Here is an 18,419-nt window from a genome sequence, read left to right on the forward strand (position 1 = left end):
GTGTGTATATATGTGTATTTATTAAACTTTATTATTATAATTTATTCATTATTATTATTAAAATGTATTATTATGTGAATTTATTGTGAACTCAGGAGCAGCCATGTTGACTTTCTTTTCTCTTTATGACTTTAGTACTAATGAAGGTTTATTTGTTTTTTCGGTCAGCTTTCCATATTTTAAACAACACTACCATACAGTTCAAAATGGAGAAGTTTACCATACAGAGAGAGTCCGAGTTGACGTTTTCCCTCGTGGAGGATTCCGTAGATGTTGGAAGTGTTATGAAAATCGAAGGAAACTTTGTCAATCGTGTCCAGGTAAAAAAAAAAAAATTTTAAAAGTTAACCCAATATTTTCTATACATATCATTCTTGAGACTTCACAAATTTAATAGTTCAGTGTTTAGTAATTTAACAAAACCAACATAAATCCCAAGTAGAAAATAATTCTGTCGATCAGCTGATCCGGTTCCCCGTTATAAACGGCCTCCGCTTAACAAGTTCCCCAAAATACTTTGCTGTAGGGGAGAGTGAAGGCTGTCGGCCTTAAACCATAAGATCGTGAAAAAGGTACTATGCCCGGACACCAAATGCCTTCAGAGGCTGGGTTTTAACCTCTTGCGGTGTGATTTAATTACACCCGCATGAAATAAGCTGTTTTCAGTTTTTTTTAACCTTTTGATGCTAGAATAAAGCGCACCCCGACTCACTACTGGCGTCAAATACATCTTTAACTCTGACACAATATATTTATCCTGCATGCATTTACATATACCTGTGATTATGCTTTTCTCTATTAAATACCATGGTAGTCGCCTTTTTATCCTGCCTGATTTTATCTTTTTTATAAAATGAAAACTGTTAAATCCTTTGGTTATCCTCCAAAACATGATCTCTAATGTTCTAAGTTACTTGCCAATACGTGATGTTCTTTTCCATCTCACAGGTGGTCCTAGCAAAGCTCGTGTATGAGCAAGTTCTGCAAACGCTCGACAACTTGGTATACAGTGAAGACGTGAACAAGTTGCCTCAGAGCCCATCCTCCCCTCCCTATCAAGGTTATCCGAGGACACCTGTATTCAAAAGTCCTCAGGTCTCCAATGAACAGAAGGAGAGCCCGTTGTTTAATGCTCCCAGTTTTAGATCCTTCTCAAACAAGTCTGTTTCCACTCAGGCATCTACGCCATTCACTCAAATCCAGGCAAACTTTCGAATCTCGGAATTACAGATTCAGTTAAGCGGTGACCTCACTCTTGGTTCCCAAGGTCTTGTAAGTGTAACGTTTCAAGACTTTGACATTGAGTTCAATAAAGACCACCCACAGACCTTGGCCATTCAGATTGCGCTACGTTCACTTCTAATGGAAGATCTCCTGGAAAAAAACCCTGAATCAAAATACAAGAACCTCATGGTATCTCGAGGGGCACCAAAACCATCCAGTTTAGCCCATAAAGAATATCTTTCACAGTCTTGTCCGTTGGTGTCTCATGTTGAGTGTCCTGATATGCCACGATCGCTTCCATCGCACATGGAAGAAGCCCCAAATGTCTTCCAGTTATACCAAAGGCCGACTTGCCCGTCCCGCCGGAAGCAAAAAGAAGATAAGGATTCCGAGTATCCTTTGACGCCACCTCCTTCTCCAACATCTGAGGAATCGAAACCGCCTGGTGCAAAAGAAGGCTTTGATGATTCTTTGGTTCACATCAATGTGTTCTTGGTAGATAAAAAGCACCCGGAATTCTCTTCAAAGTACAAACGTATCAACCGTAGCGTTGATGTTGATTTCAACTGCTTGGACGTCCTAATCACGTTGCAGACGTGGGTGGTGATATTGGACTTTTTCGGAATCGGATCAACCGCGGATAATCACGCTATGAAGCCGCCAACGGAAATGCGTCAAGCTGCAAAGTCAGAGAGCGGTTTGGTGTTGCCGATTCCCGTCAAAGAAAATATCAACACCAAGTTGGATCTGAAGGTGTGAAAACGGGATATGACAAAAATATCGTGATAGAGTAACTCCTTAATAGCTTAGTGGGGATTTTTTACTGTGCATGAAAAGTGTAATGCTTAAAAAAAACAACAACAAAAAAACTTTCATCTAAGCAAGGAAGCTAAATCGTGGCGGCTATTGATTAAAACCAATCTTTTTTTTTTTTATTATTATATATAATTTAAGGTTCACTCTCTGTCATTGGTTCTGAAGAAGACGACAAGAGAATTGGCCAAAGCTAGTGTGTCGAAACTTGCTGCTCACCTGGAAATGATTGGTAAGTATTTGTGCAAAACGCTGCTGCGTAGACTGTGTGCCTTTATTGCCATTTATTTTGATTTTGTTTCATATAGCGCCGACTCGGCTGTTTTTTTTAAAAGACGTTGCCTGGGATGGACCTTTTATAATGCATAAAAACCGCCTGTGAAGAAGATCTTTGACTGGTCCATCAGTCATTTTTTATCCGTGGTTGTGGTTGAGTTTCATTGTATCAAGTTAATATCTAAATAAAATACTTAAATATCCACATTTGGGATGGATGCGGGATTTGGGGATTACGGCTTGGGAAAATACTGATCTATGATGTAGCGGAAGTCTGTTGTAGATGATAACCTCTTTTTATGCCTTTTATTTACAGAAGGGGATTTAGAAGTCCAAGGAAGCATCGGTAGCCTCTCACTGAGCGACTTAACCCAGCATGGGGAGCTGTACACAGAGCGTTTCACGACAAGTGGGGAGGAGGCACTCATATTTCACATTTTCAAGTAAGACTTGTGTACAAAACTGCCCATTCAATGACCGAAACTGTTTTAAATTATGCAGGTTTCAGCTTTGAGGTTGTCCCCTTTCATTCCTAGGGTAATATACTCCACCACATGGACGAGGTTTGCTCTGCTGTCCAACTTTGTTTCCTGCAGATGTCTAGTTGTCTCGCAGGCAGCAATAAACCAGATACGTTGATTTTAAGCTAAACTTTGAGTAATGTGGATCTCTTAGTACTAAGCTTGTGGTTGATGTTCCCCACAGGTACGGACTACCAGACCCTACTTTGAAACGAGAGTATGACATGCGTCTAAGCCTGAGAATGGCCTCTGTACAGTACGTGCACACCCAACGTTTCCAGTCTGAGGTTGTGGCCTTCATCCAACATTTTACTCAACTACAAGATGTTCTTGGTCGCCAGAGGGCAGCCATACAGGGACAAACTGTGAGTTAAGATATAAGACTGCGTATTAAGATATCAGAAGATGCATAGCGGAGTAAGGGCACAGATTCTTCTTTTACATTTTTTCTTTTATTTCTTATTATGAAGGTTAGAGACCAGGCACAAAGAGCCTCTCGGATATTGCTTGACATAGAGGCTGGAGCTCCTGTCCTTCTCATCCCTGAAAGCTCTAAATCAAACAACCTAATTGTTGCCAACCTCGGGAAACTAAAAGTCAAAAACAGGTTTTTGTTCTCGGGGAGCCCTGGAACTTTCTCTTTAAAAGACAAGGTACAGTACCTTTTTAAATGAATTATATATAATGTTGCAATGTGATCCATACGGTTAGCGATGGACAGTTCAACGGTTTGGGGTCACTGAGCTGTTTTCATGGGAAGCAAAGACATTTCTAGCTGTAACATAATTGTAAAATAATTTTCTAACAATGAATTAGCCTTTTAAACTTGGACCAGCCCCATTGGAACACAGGAGTGATGGGAGTGATAAAGGGCCATTGGGACACAGGAGTGATGGGAGTGATAAAGGGCCATTGGGACACAGGAGTGATGGGAGTGATAAAGGGCCATTGGAACACAGGAGTGATGGGAGTGATAAAGGGCCATTGGAACACAGGAGTGATAAAGGGCCATTGGGACACAGGAGTGATGGGAGTGATAAAGGGCCATTGGGACACAGGAGTGATGGGAGTGATAAAGGGCCTCTGTACGTCTGTTTCATGTTATTTTAATGGGAAAACATTGCTCTTCTTTCAAAAAGGAAATGTCTAAGTGACCCCAGTCTTTTTTACACAATAGTTTATATATACACAAGAAATGAAGTCCTGATTTATTGTTTATTTTGAAAAGAAATACATAAGGCTTACATTTTTTCTTTACTGTGCTCTAAAGGATTTGATTTTACACGGGTCTTCATACAGGGATCCGGTTTTACTGAAGGTATTCGAATAATTTGGAGGTCTGTCCTCACTGCCTGAGAATATGTCTCTAAACCTTATGGAATTCACTTGGTTACACTCAGAGACATAACCTAAATAGGAAAACGTTGTGTTTTTGTACCCAAACAGAACTCGGCAATATTATTCAAAACTAAATATTTTTGTTTCATTTTTTTAAAAACATCATTCTGAAATTGCACATAGAGAAACAAACCGAAATAAATAAATAAGAAAATCACAGCTAGTTTTGGGTAAACAAGTGACGTTGGTAGACCGGCTCCGTTAAATTCCATAAGGATACGAATTCGGCGCGGGCTGCTGTGCTCCTCCTGTCGCTGATCACTTGGGTTGGGCTGATTGATCATTGATCTGTGTGGTGTGTTTTTGCAATTTATTAAGTGTGTTAAATGACTAGTATCCTCTCCCCTCGCACGTAAACCCGCAGCAGGTCACACTTTATGGCTGAATCGCTGTCCGTGCATTAATCAGGTACAGTGACGCAGTTCCCATCACATCGGGGCAGGGAGTGAGTCTGGATCCAAATCACTTCCCAGCCTTAATGGGAGATGGTAGGGAGAATTGTATCTATTTATTAGTAGCATCTGTAGGCTATAGTGATGGCTAGTGGAACATGAGCGATAATAAAGTGAAGATTATATCTAATAGAGGGACCTGTTAAGTTTGCGGTGTCACTTTTACAGGGTGCCGGCATTTCTTTTGTCTTTGGCTCTATTATTGGCATTTACAAAGAAATTAATAGAGCAAGAATAATGTTTTTGGTTTAATGCATTCAATGAGAAACCAGGTGGATCTTATAATTGGGTCAATAAATTAGATCTTTTGGGTCTTCACTTAATGCTGGATATACACATTTGTAATGGTCGATAAAGCCATTGTATGCCAACCTTGGAACGCTCTTGGCATACTACAGCCGGAGCTTTACCTTCGCGTGGAAGCCGGGGTGAGGTTGGGTCGTCGTCCAACGGTGGGTGGGAAGGTAGATGGCCACAAGTAGGCAGCGAGAAGGTTAAACTGGGACAGTCAACCCGAGGAGCGAATCTTGACAGGTGTAATTACATGTTGGCAAGTTTTTGAGCGGACCGTTCAATCTTGTAGATTGTGTATATACTGATTTACCTTGATTGCTATGTCTTGCATGAAAAAAAATCTCCAGTTTCTTGCATGGTCTTAAAGTGTGAAAAATTGATATGCTGATATTTAAAAGAAATCTAAAGTAATCCAATGTATATATTCTACACTGTTTTCTTTTATCCTGGGGTAAGAAAACGAATGTCCTGTGTAAAATTATAGCACTTACAGGGATGATTGACACTGTTCTCTGTATAAAAAGCTTTGCACTGTTGCTTTTGCGTAGAGTTTGGGTAAATCTTCATCGCCCATCGTCACTCCCGAGCACAAAATCAAAAGCAGAAGAGACGTCTCATCCAAGGAAGACTGTCATTCAGGGGAAGGTTTGTTTATGCCTCCGAACCACAGACATCAAATTGATCCGGATCTTGGTTTACAGTCAAGCACGAGAGATACAAAGGAGCCCGCTGCTCAGGATACCGACAGCAAGTTCCTCTCGGGTAAGTAAAAAATATCTTGCTGCCCATTTTTGTTAGATTTGAAAGAGGAGGTCAAATAGATTCTATGATTTGAATTAAGCTTAATGATGTAATAGCACTTCTTTTTTTCCATATTCCACCCAGAAGAGCACCTTTGCTTGTTGGACTGCATTGTGGTTGACCTGCAGGACATGGACATCTTTGCGGCCGAGCGGTACCCTCGAGGTGTTGCAGAAGGTTTGAAGAAGTCCAGAGCTGACCTCTCCTTCCCCTCGTATTTCGTCAGACAGAAGGGAGGCAGCCTTCTAGCGGAGTGCTGCAGGCTGAAATTACAACTAGAGAGGAATTTGGATAAGTAAGTCATTCTTATAAATTCTCTTTTCTTTAATCTTTAAATATTGATCGTTGTCACTGGTGTAAGACAAATATTAGCCATTTTGAGGGAGTTATGTGAAACACTGCTCTACTTTTTCTTCATTATGCTAAGATTTAGAACTCCGGCTTACACGTTGAGGGCCATTTGCAAATATTCTTCCCGGGGCCCAATGGCCTTAACACCTTGGGCTTCTCGAGTAGCTTTGAAGAATGTTCCATGATGCTGGATCCACTTTTCTGGCCAACCCTTACCTTTCCCTTGTAATTCCGTAGCATAGTTTCTCACTAAGCTTTTTTTTTCCCCTCTTCCCATAGAGAATTCAGCCACACCGTTCCAGACATGTCCATTCACGGTAGCTTATCCTCTGTCCACTGCTCTCTGGATCTGAGTAAATACAAATTAATTCGCGGTCTACTGGAGAATAATCTAGGAGAACCCGTTGAGGATTTTATGCGGCCATACGACTTGCAGGATCCACGAATCCACGTAAGAATAATGTTTGTGTGTGTGTATAGCTAAATATCATTACGTTATGATAGATGTTTTGGGTCCTTTTGAGTTTTGATCATTTTTATTCAATCTACAATTCAGGTACAAACTGACCTGTAGTGTTAAACCGCCATATTTGTTTCCTTGCAGACTGTTTTAAGCGGCGAGGTCTACACTGGAATCTCTTTCCTTATTGATATGGTAAACGTAAGTTTGGAACTTCTTGAGGACAAAAGCAAGGATGGAGGAAGCCGCTCATTGGCAAGGTAAGACGATGACTAGTGTGTTCGTTGACGTGCAAGACCCGTTGACCAGAAGGAATGGCTTGAGGACCAAATGGTCCACGACAGGAGGACTCAGATAGTGAAATCATTTTTGGATGAAAGCGTTGAGTTATCCTTTGTGTTCGTCGTTTAGGTTCGACTTTAAAAAGTCCAAGTTGCTGTTTGAGAGCTTCTCAAACCAGACCAAGTCCATAAATCTCGTCTCCCATTCCCTGATGGCGTTTGACACGCGGTACGCTGGGCAGAAGCACCCTGCCATTCCCAAGCCGAATGTGTTCAACTGCATCCTACAGCCATCAAAAAGCAACAGCAACCCAGGATCGCTGCAGATCGAGTTACATCACAGGTATAATGCTTTGAAAGGTCAATTCGTTGATCTGGAAAGTAACTAACAGTTAGATTTTCTCCCATTTCGCAGGTTTTACTTTGTGTGTGGTGTGTATAGTCCTTATCCCAAGCTTTGCAGAATATGAGTAGGGTAAATAAGCCACAGGGACTACTTTGCTCCATTTTGCCCCAGAAACCCCCTTCTTTGGTAGTCTAATGCAAAGCAGAAAGATCTGTGCCACCATATATATATATATATATATATATATATATATATATATATTCTTCTGCTTCCAGATCATGATAGCAGCGGGTTATGATATCATAACATAGAACTCAGTGTTCTAAGACAGGTTGTGGAAAATGGCTCTTGTGCACGTATGGTTGGGTCTTGGCTTACTTGGGAAAAGGAATTTCAGGCAGTCTCTAACGTGACACATTTGTAATAGCACATATCTGTATATATATATGTTGCTAAAGATAGAGAACCAATGCCTATTTTAAGCTATGGCTGAAATAAGACTTCTTCTTCTCCTTCTCTTCCAGATCCACGAAAGACAAGTCCTGCTTTACCGTCGTGCTGAACAACCTGCGCGTGTTTTTAATATTTGATTGGCTTCTTCTAGTGCAAAAGTTTCTCCAAACCCCCTGCGATAAAAAGAAACCAGACCTTTCACGGGAGCGAACGCTCAGTGTTGGCAGCGCTTCGTCGGTTACGCCTAAAGCGGTAAAATCTGGTGTTGTGACCAAGAGGTCCTCGGTACCGACCACCCCAAAAAAGCAGCTAGAAGTCAAGATAAACGTGACTGGTGAGAGCAGATAATTTACTATCTCGATAACAAATAAAATGAACATTGTTGACATGATTGAAGAACTTTAAGGCAAAGTAACGTCGCGACATCCGTTGTATTCAAGAAATTCTACAAATTTGGTCTGTGTTTCACAACCAGCTTGTAGAGAAAAAAATGGCTGATATTGGTCATTCTGAATGATTTGCTTTTTAACACGTGGCCGGTCTCATTGGCAAAAAAGCCATGTTAGGGCCAAAAAATCGGGGAGCCTTTCAGTTTAAATCATTATTCTCTAGTAAAGACAATCGCCACGGTCAAAATACAGCCGCTGTTGGCTATTTAACAATTTTTATTTTCTCCTCCAGGGACAGAGTTTGTGGTTGTTGAGGATATGTCCTGCTTTGACACCAATGCTATAATTCTCAAAGGAACCACCGTCCTCACTTACAAACCCAAACTTGCGGATCGTCCTTTCTCTGGCAGCTTGTTTGGCATCGAGGTACCGTTACATACACGTCATTGGAAATTAAGTGGGATTTTGTTTAAATACCTGTTGAAAGGGATACCTTGCTGTTAGGGATTTAGGATTTGTAATAATGCAACCTTTTCTTTGCCCCGTAGGGTAACATGAAAATACATGATTCTTTGTTGTCTGTTTGTAGGTATTTTCCTGCTGTTTGGGAAATGAACAGGAAAGCGCTCTATCCATAATCGATCCGGTTCACGTGCAAATCGAGCTGGTGGGGAATTCAACGTACCAAAGCACTTCTGGGCTTATGGATGCGTTCAACACTGAGGACTTCCCACCAATACTCGAGGTAACCAAAATCATGCTACTCAATTCAAGTTGGTTCTCTTATTTCTGGCAATGGTTCGTCCTTGCCTTTTTATCCTAAAAAACAGAAACAAGACCTTTTGACATCTATGTTTGACACGCACCCCCTGCGGCGATTAGTCAAGAATTCCCATTGTGTCCATAAGGGCAAGAATAATATTATTGTGTCCTTAACTGGCTTTGTATCAAATACACTGAAAACCCATCTTGATTTGAGCTGAAATAAGTTTTTCCTGGAAATTTGTCTTAAATTTTGACTCAAATTTGTAAGGGATTTTTTTATCATCATTTTGTAGATTCAGCTTCATACCCTGGACATCCGACTGTCCTACAACGATGTTCAGTTATTTTTGGCCATAGCTAAATCGATTCCTGAGCAGACAAGCCCTAGCACGTCGGCAGCGGAGGAGCAGGAGGTCCAGCCTGTCCACGACATTACGCCTGCTTCAGTTAAAGAGAGAGAGAACCTAGCCGTGGCCAACAGAAGCACGCATGTAATGGACCCGCTTCTAGGTGAGACAAAATTAGTCATTTATTACTAGTTAGTGGAACCCGACCGTGCTCCTTTAAGAACTTTTCTTGCTGAAATGTATATTATGCTTTATTATTTTGCTACAATGGAATTATAGAAGTATCCTTTCTTTTTTTTCCTCTACCCTCCTTAGAAGTTCAGCTATCCCGGCTCCAAGAGCTGGGCTTTGCCGTGGACGACTGTCGGAAAGCACTTTTGGCATCCCAAGGTAATCTGAATACATTATGTTCCCGTTATGTTTTTACACAAAATGCCAAAATATACCCTATTTATAGGAAAATATTCTAGATCTTGGCCATAAGTTGGCCATATTGGCAGATAAAAGGTAATGCACGCGTGAGCACTGGAGTGGATTTTGTAACCATTCCTCCTTTGTTTATTATTCCTTTGTTATTATTCACATTTTGTCATCTAAATGCAATAATTTAACTCTATTTACTTGCCGTTTACCACTATTTTTATCTTTATCTTTATACGCCTCTTGAAACATTTCCGCTATGCTTTCCCAATCAATACCAAATATTCGTACAAAATGTTTGTCACGGCTAAACAAGTAACTCGTCTCGCCGTTCCTCTTCATAGGTCAGTTAAACAAAGCTGCATCTTGGTTATTTAAGAACGCCGAACCTATGAAGCCGTCCTTTACCAAAAAGAACAAGAACGTGGTTGGCGCCGTGCGATGGATCTCTGGTGTGGAGCTCAAGGCAGATAGTGCTTGCATCTGTTTCATCGACGATTGCATGGATTGTGACGTCCCGTTAGCGGAGATTACCTTTTCTCGTGAGTAGACTAAGTTTGCTTTTTTTTAAATGTATTTTATTCGGTGATGATTTGTATTTATTTTGTAAGCCAGCGTCCAAGCTATAGAATTGCTGGCAATGTATAGATTGTATATGACTTGCAATACAGATTTGCTCAGATCCTACATTTTATAATTGACTTAATTGGTTATTTTTCATGTCCCCAAAACAATTACTTCAATTGAAAAGTAAAAGCACAATCTATGTGTATTTATATAAATATATATATTTTTTGTTGTTTTAAAGGTTTGAACTTTTTCCAGCATTTGGTATCCAATCCTGATGGTTTTGCTGAATTCACTCTTTCCGGAGATTATTACAACCGTGAGCTATCAGGTATAACTGTGTTCCCAAAAAAATATATTTCTTTTAAATGTTTTATTACCTTTATAACACTGCAGCTGATTTCATGTTTCACCTGTATGTGGTGGTAACAAGTTTTAAAAAATACTAAAGATCACAGCAAATAATTTCCCAAATCCAGTTTTTGGAGGCTTTTCACAAAGTGTTTTCTTGCTCTTTTAGGTTGGGAGCCGTTTATTGAACCGTGGCCGTGCGTCTTATCCTGGCAACAGCAAGAAGCCAGCCGCCTGCACCCGTCACGACTTAAGATGGATATGAAGGCAAAACAGCGCCTGGATATTAATATCACCTCTGTGTTAATAGGTAAATATGACAAAATCAAGGCAGACACAATTATATATATTATATATATATATATTTAATATTATATATATTCACACGTTGAATAAATTCATGGCATTATATGGTCCAGCAAACGCAGAATTATTCTTGAAAACCCCTTTAAAAAGGGAAATCTTAAACCAATCTTCCCAAAGCTTTAACCATTCAGGATAGAAAACAATCGAAGAATCTCTTAAAGGCTAAATAGACTCCGGTCGAGAGCAGATGGGGTCACTTTATCCTGGAATTTTAAGTAAAGCGCACCGGTAAAAAGTTAACGTGTTGCCTAATTAAAAATGTAACTTAATCTCATTTATATTGTTTTTTTTTTTATTACATATACCGGCATAGCCGGAAGTATGTATAGAAATTGTAACAAGTCTTCTTTCCTCTCTTGCTGGTACCAGAGCAGTATATCAGAACAAAAGAGTCGTGGATGACTGATTACTGCAAACAGGAAAAAAAATGTGAAATAAACACCGCTGACGAATGGATGGGCTCCTCCGTAGATCCTCCTTATATTGGACCCAGTGAGTTCTTACAAATAATTTACTTTCTCTGTATAATTCTGCATTGTGACAACCTTCCCAGGAAAGGGGCTACACCGAGCCCCAGCTCGACCGCTGAATAACTAACTCGCTTAATTTATTGGGCAACTGAGCTTCGTTGGTGCCAAACGTTGTCGCCTGTGATATCGGAAGACAGAATTCAAATATTGCTCTGACTTTTCCATTGTTTCTGGTTATTCTCCATAGTTTGTTGCTCTCTGTTAACAGTTTTCATGTGTCTCTTCTTTTATTATGTACCTGCTAACTTTCTCCTCCTATCTGCCAGGCCTACCTCTAGCCTACCTTAGAACTAGGAGCACGGCCAGTCTGACTAACCTAGAACACCAGGTGTATTCTAGAGGTACCGTACTAATCACACAGCGCATGCTTTAAAGACTCGGTTCATCCTCTATTCCTTTCTCACGTCGGTGTCGTTTGCTTTGTCGTAACGGATCTACCTTTTGTACGTGCGAAATGGGAAACGTGTCTTCTCTCCTTTACTGTAGTTGAGATGAAGACCCCAAAGCGAAGGCAGCCATTTGTACCCTTTGCGCTCCGGAATCATACAGGTTGCACGCTTTGGTTTGTTACCTTGACAACCACCCCAACACGGTAAGGATCTAAGCGAACCACCCACCGTTTAATTTCCTTTTGTCTGTAGTAACGTTGACATAGAGGGTCTCCAACGCTTAGTATGTTAAGCAAATAAACCTTAGGACGTCTGTCATTTTATTGTTTCTTCTGATGGTTTAATGTCTTAATCAAAGGAAGCTTTTGCAGTTGCTATGGCAACAGCGTATCAGCGCTTACTTTTATGTCACATGCTAACTAAGTGTTCCTGGCAAAAATTAAGAATGAGGCAAAATGTTTGGGTTTTGATCGATACTAAGAATAAAGTTCCCAATGTCGCATTTAGGTACAAAGGTGTTACGTTCTGCAGGCTAGGTGGAACAGCACCCCTAAAGACTAGTAAGATTTGGTCAATTTTGCCAAGTTGGATTTTGTTGCGAGGACGGCTCTGATTATGTAATGTCACTGTCCGATTAACATCTCGTGTGCCGCAGCGCTGCCCTGTGCCACAGCGGAAGTCCTGAAGTGGTTCCCGAAGGCGGCAGAGACTTTCTGGATGACGCTCACAACGTCAGTCAGTGGAGGGAAGTCCTCCCAGGGGAAGAGATCCCTTTTGAGTTTGAAACCAGAGAAAAGCTGAGACACCGGTAAATTTATCAGTCATCATATATGTTGCATTGTTTCGTTTTACTCAGAAGTGGGTGATTTCCACCACAAAACACTAAAAGAGCAAAAGACGCAGAGGCGTCCCGTGAAAAGAACGAACGCGAATGGGAACTGTGTCCTTAAAGTGGGATACGCCTGTTATGGACATTTGAACGGTCGGTAGCCGCGCCGATAGAAAATAAAGATAACTATTTAAATAAATAAAATGACGCTTGCTTTCTAGGCATACGCATGACCTGAGAATACACCAGCTGCAGGTCCGCGTCAGCGGATGGGAGCAAATTAGCCCGGTGTCTGTGGACAAAGTCGGAATCTTTTTCCGATACGCTGCCCCCGATAAGAACACTTCTTCATCTTCGGTAAGATGACATTTCTCTGGATTTTATTTTTTTTGAGGTCGTCAGTGTTTCCTGGGGGTGGAGGTGACGGACTGTGGGTGGTTTCTTTTTGTGACGTAAACGTACATTTTATGCATTTTCATGAATATAACAAAAATATTGAGTCCAGTTGGGAAGATCGTTGGTGTGTTTAATCACGCATGGGGTAGGGATACAGCTCCTGAATCTAAGACGAGACCAACGACTGATTAAGGTTTGAGTCTTGACAGCAGGAGAAACGGGCGACTAGGCGGGGGGACGGATGGGGCCGATCTGCCGGCTCAGATGTTGGACCTAAATGTGTGATTTACATGATCAAATTTACATTATCCGTCTATAACGCCTCTACGTATTTTTCAGGTTGGCAGTCCCATCAGCAGAACCAACATAATCCACCCACAGGTCTACGTAAGTTGAATTACAGTATTATATATTTTTAATATATATTTTTCATTACCACACAGTACCTTTTGGACCGCGATAATTTAGCATGTCTAAATACTTTTATGGCAAAAAAAAGAGACTATTGTTAAGGTCGCCTCCTGTAGTCTGAATTGGTTATACTTTTATGGCAAAAGACTTAGAAAAATGTGAACATGCCATTGTTTGTATTTGTTCCAGTTTTCCGCGTTGCCTCCGGTACGCGTGGTTTTCGCCATCACCATGGAAGGCAGCGCACGCAAAGTTATAACGGTCCGTTCATCTTTAATAGTCAAGAACAAGCTAGAAATTCCTATGGAGCTTCGCTTGGACAGCCCTTCAGCACCAGACAGTATGTATACCTCATCTCCTAGTTTTTTTTTGTTTTATTTACATGGTCCCCCCCCAAAAAAAAAACCCTTTATTATTTTTTACTTCTGACCCTTTATGTACTGTTCTTTCTTCATAGTTAAATTGGATCCATTTGTTTTCCCAAATTCTATACTTTACAATTCTGTATAATGTTTACACCTTTAAAAAAACCAATATGAAAGTATCTGAAACCAACCTTAAGTGCATACTGTAGGAGCACCCATGCTGAATTACTTTTACTGGCCATTTAAAGCGCTCTCGCTCCCCTGTTTTTAGACTGCCGACCGCCATTAGTTAAATCTGGTCCGTTTGGGCAGCTGTTGTGATTACGGGAGATCTAATGTATTCATGCGGTTTTTGTTCTCGCTTCCCCAGAGCCGGTGATCCTTCCCGCAGTAATGCCCGGAGACTTGTTTGCCATCCCCTTGCACCTCACATCGTGGAGACTGCAGGCTCGGCCCCGAGGAATGGGGGTGTTTTTTTGCAAATCCCCCATTCACTGGACCAATGTAACCAAGTCTGGGGAGGTGTTGAGTAGTAAACGAGAATGTCATTCGATGGACACGGAAAAAAGCAGATATTTCAGGTAAATCACTTCTACGGACCCGTTACCTTATAACTAAATGGGAAATTAGAAACGGCATTGCTTGTGCTGCTTTAATACCTGATCTTTCCATGAAATAATTACCTAATTACCATCATTTTGCCATGTGGCACAAAAGCAGACACTGGATAGGCTGTTGCCTTAGCACCGGGAAAAAAAAACCTCTGCCATGGTATGAAAGTGCCAACATCTGCATTAAATACAATTTGCTGCTGCATCCGAGACCTTCTGAACTATTTCTTTTCTTGTCTAATCTGGTAAATGTTTCCAAACACCCCGCATACATAAGTTCCCATGCCGCCTCGGTTTAGGGAACGGTAGCTGTTGATCTCCTGATCCCGTAACACAAATATCTTTGGTGTTTTAGGTTTTGCGTGGCGCTCAAGAAAGAAAACTACCCCGATTACATGCCGTCAAATATCTTTTCCGATAGCGCTAAACAAATATACAGACAGCCAGGACATACCATTTTCCTCCTTCCAACCGTGGTGATCGGTAACCTGCTACCTTGCGAACTCAACTTTTACGTTAAAGGAACCCCAATTAAAGGGACCCTGAAACCTGGAAAGGAGACTGTTTTGCACACAGCTGATACCTCTCAAAACATTGAGCTGGGTACGTTTATCAGTGTATATTCCCCCCCCCCCCCCCCATTTGTTGGATGTTAAATGCAGAGCCGAATTCACATGACCAGCTTACCTTTTAAAGTTGGCGGTTTCTGAAAGTCTTTCTCAGAAAGCCCAAGAACACGATGGTCGGAGGTGATCGGCCTTACGTAAAATCAAAACACGAAAACAATCGTCGCAAGAACGGCCAGCTAAACGTTTTATTTTTATTCGGGATCTGCCTACTGATTTACTTATTCGGCCTGTCCCAACAGGAATAGCGCTGGAAAACTTCCAGCATTGCAAAGAACTGCTGATCCCGCCGGGCACGCAGAATTACATGGTGAGAATGAGATTATACGACGCCAACAAGAGACAGCTGAACCTCACCATCCGCATCACGTGCCGAGCGGAAGGGTCCTTGAAGATATTCATCTCTGCGCCATATTGGCTGATCAATAAAACAGGTTAGCAAGTGTGTTTCTGTCTTAAAAACACACACACATATATATATATATATATATATATATATATATATATATTCAGTCTGTTTTTTACAATAGTATAATACATTTCTTAACATAAGTAGCTTAATACTGAATACTAACTCATCGCTCTTCTTTCAGGGCTGCCGCTGATTTTTCGCCAGGACAACGCGAAAACGGATGCCGCTGGGCAGTTCGAAGAGCATGAGCTGGCAAGGAGCCTCAGCCCGCTGCTTTTCTGTTATGCGGACAAGGAGCTGCCGAACCTGTAAGAAATAAAAGCAAAAAAATAATTTATATACAGTGTATGTATGGATGTAGGTATATGGAGATATACATCATATAATTACACATTCCATATAATCATGTTATATATATCAGTGTGTGTGTATGTATGTATGTACGTATGTATGTATGTGTGTGTATATATATATATATATATATATATATATATATATATATATATATATATATATATATATATATATATATATATATATATATATATATATATAATATATATAAATATATAATATATATTAAAAATGATAATATGGAATGTGTAATTATGATATATATCCCTACTTACACACACACTATATATATATATATATATATATATATATGTATATAAATAAAAGATTATTATATGGAATGTGTAATTATATGATATATATCTCCAAGTCTTTGCTTTTGCTCTTCCAAACATCACTAATCAGTAGAAAGCAAGTGTCCCGGTGTCTGTCCAGGTAGCCATATTGTGATGTTATTGGACGTGTTTTATTTATTCCCAGGTGTACAATGCGGGTTGGGAAGGGAATTCATCCTGAAGGGATCCCTGGCTGGTGTCAGGCGTTTTCCCTTGATGGCGGCAGCGGTGTACGCGCTTTGAAAGTGATACAACAAGGGAACCGTCCAGGACTTATTTATAACATAGGTATGAAACCCTTTAAAACACAAAGCCAGGATATCACCAACATTACAAATGGTTATTAAAAATTCCAAGCGTCATAAAGCTTCCTCAAACAGAGGCCATGGTCTGATTCCAAAAACTATTTCCTGAATCTTGCATATGTTTCTGGACGCCATAATTAGTTTGTTTTTTCCTTTTTTGATGCTTGAGACATCGCCGGATTGTTTGTGGGTTTCAGCTCACTGCCGGTTTTGTGTTTTAGGTATCGATGTTAAGAAAGGAAGAGGACGTTATATAGATACGTGTATGGTCACCTTCGCTCCTCGCTACCTCCTGATCAACAAATCAAAGCACAAGCTCGCCTTCGCCCAGAGAGAGTTTGCGAGAGGACAGGTAGAAGCGCACATCACGAGTTCGTTTCACTTTAATAACTATAATGCCTGTAACGTTTGTAACACCCGCTTCTGCCTCCTCAGGGCACCGGTAACCCGGACGGTTACATCTCGACTCTTCCCGGATCCAGTGTAGTATTTCACTGGCCAAGAAATGACTACGACCAATTACTGTGCGTCCGATTAATGGACGTATCTAATTGTGTCTGGTCCGGCGGTTTTGAAGTCAATAAAAATAACTCCTTTCATATTAACATGAGGTGGGTAACAAAAAAAACCGTGTTTTCCATAAAACTTATTTATTCTGCCCCTTAGCTACACCAATAGCTATAATAGATATATATAAATATATTGATATATATGTATTTGTATGTATTTTTTAGAATATATAATAGAAAATATATAAATATTTCATATAGGAATATTATAAATGTATGCAAATATATAGAATAGAAAATATAAGCATTGTTATATTTAATGAATGTTCAGCTTTTAATTAATTCAGATGTCTTTTGATACTTAGGGTAGAAGTGGATTAAATCTTGTAGGTATTGGGGTAAGAACAGTACAGTATTAATGAAATTGCAACAGTGTTCATTGTAAACACTCAATTTAGACGTCGGCGTTTGAAATCTAAATGTACCTTTTCCTATAAGGGACACTCTTGGAAAATGTTACTTTTTGCGGGTCGAGATCACGCTTCATGGGGCAACTTACCGCATATCGTTCAGTAACACCGACCAGATGCCTCCTCCTTTTCGAGTGGACAACTTCTCAAAGGTGATCCTCAAATACTTCACTGCTTATTAAAATAACACATTCAGCACCCCCTTCGATATTACTAATCAATACAGCAATTTAGACCTATGGCCCGCTTTTAACTATTTGCCATGTTTGAATATGGGTTCAGTTTAAGAAATAATTGATTGCAGTAAAAGGATGTGACATCAGAATTCTATTTTTTGCTTGTGTTCGAAGGTCCCGATTGTCTTCATGCAGCATGGAGTTGCCGAGCCACGGCTGCAGACTGAGGTCAAAGCGATGACATCACTGGATTATGCGTGGGATGAGCCGATTCTGCCTTCTTACATCACCATTACTGTTAAAGGGGCAGGCTCATCGGAGGTCACCTGCAACATGAACAACTTCCAGGACAGCAAGCAACTATACTATGAGAATTTCATTTACATTGCTGCAACCTATACCTTCTCTGGGTACGTTCCTTTGCATGCATCGTAAATCCCAGGAGCATTTATGACGAAGGCCTGTGTGCAAAGCCAAAAATCTCATCATCGGGCAGTCCAGACTATACAAGAAGAGCTCAAGTTTTCGGGGGCTATTGATTCAATCACACAGAGGAAACGGACGTTTCAAAACTTTTATTTTTTTGGGGAAAAGGGAGATATTTTAGGGCAGTTATACGATAAATTGTATATGATGTAAAGGAGGTAATCAAAACATTTGATTTGTATTTAATGTATTTTTGCTTGTTTCTACTTGCGTACAGATCTCAGGAAGGAAATGTCATGTCCGTCGCTCAGAATAAAAACATCACCAGCGCAGAGCTGGTTCTCGATGTTAATCCCAAAACACACAGAGTTATCCTAAAGAAAAAGGTATGTATCAATAA

General features: G+C 40.4%; 1 protein-coding gene across 1 annotated transcript in view; it reads left to right on the forward strand.

Moving 5' to 3' along the window:
• The window catches only part of LOC149286818 (intermembrane lipid transfer protein VPS13D-like), a 63,558-nt gene that overhangs the window by 10,433 nt on the left and 34,706 nt on the right, over nt 1-18,419 (forward strand). Inside the window, exons 19-54 of the mRNA XM_089493648.1 lie at nt 169-320; nt 949-1,977; nt 2,179-2,269; nt 2,630-2,756; nt 3,019-3,199; nt 3,305-3,487; nt 5,527-5,740; nt 5,864-6,074; nt 6,410-6,581; nt 6,735-6,850; nt 7,002-7,214; nt 7,742-8,004; nt 8,352-8,485; nt 8,649-8,804; nt 9,118-9,334; nt 9,487-9,561; nt 9,936-10,133; nt 10,400-10,489; nt 10,679-10,819; nt 11,245-11,367; nt 11,672-11,746; nt 11,892-11,997; nt 12,450-12,602; nt 12,845-12,980; nt 13,359-13,406; nt 13,620-13,770; nt 14,166-14,376; nt 14,762-15,009; nt 15,275-15,466; nt 15,626-15,752; nt 16,279-16,421; nt 16,660-16,790; nt 16,874-17,049; nt 17,446-17,569; nt 17,768-18,003; nt 18,297-18,405. Of these exons, the coding sequence (XP_089349774.1) occupies nt 169-320; nt 949-1,977; nt 2,179-2,269; nt 2,630-2,756; nt 3,019-3,199; nt 3,305-3,487; nt 5,527-5,740; nt 5,864-6,074; nt 6,410-6,581; nt 6,735-6,850; nt 7,002-7,214; nt 7,742-8,004; nt 8,352-8,485; nt 8,649-8,804; nt 9,118-9,334; nt 9,487-9,561; nt 9,936-10,133; nt 10,400-10,489; nt 10,679-10,819; nt 11,245-11,367; nt 11,672-11,746; nt 11,892-11,997; nt 12,450-12,602; nt 12,845-12,980; nt 13,359-13,406; nt 13,620-13,770; nt 14,166-14,376; nt 14,762-15,009; nt 15,275-15,466; nt 15,626-15,752; nt 16,279-16,421; nt 16,660-16,790; nt 16,874-17,049; nt 17,446-17,569; nt 17,768-18,003; nt 18,297-18,405 (6,452 nt within the window). The remainder of the gene's footprint in view (nt 1-168; nt 321-948; nt 1,978-2,178; nt 2,270-2,629; nt 2,757-3,018; nt 3,200-3,304; nt 3,488-5,526; nt 5,741-5,863; nt 6,075-6,409; nt 6,582-6,734; nt 6,851-7,001; nt 7,215-7,741; nt 8,005-8,351; nt 8,486-8,648; nt 8,805-9,117; nt 9,335-9,486; nt 9,562-9,935; nt 10,134-10,399; nt 10,490-10,678; nt 10,820-11,244; nt 11,368-11,671; nt 11,747-11,891; nt 11,998-12,449; nt 12,603-12,844; nt 12,981-13,358; nt 13,407-13,619; nt 13,771-14,165; nt 14,377-14,761; nt 15,010-15,274; nt 15,467-15,625; nt 15,753-16,278; nt 16,422-16,659; nt 16,791-16,873; nt 17,050-17,445; nt 17,570-17,767; nt 18,004-18,296; nt 18,406-18,419) is intronic.

The sequence above is a fragment of the Sceloporus occidentalis genome, unplaced genomic scaffold, assembly GCF_023333645.1.
Source record: "Sceloporus occidentalis isolate IW3139 unplaced genomic scaffold, rSceOcc1.0.p SCAF_66, whole genome shotgun sequence".
NCBI lineage: Eukaryota > Metazoa > Chordata > Lepidosauria > Squamata > Phrynosomatidae > Sceloporus > Sceloporus occidentalis.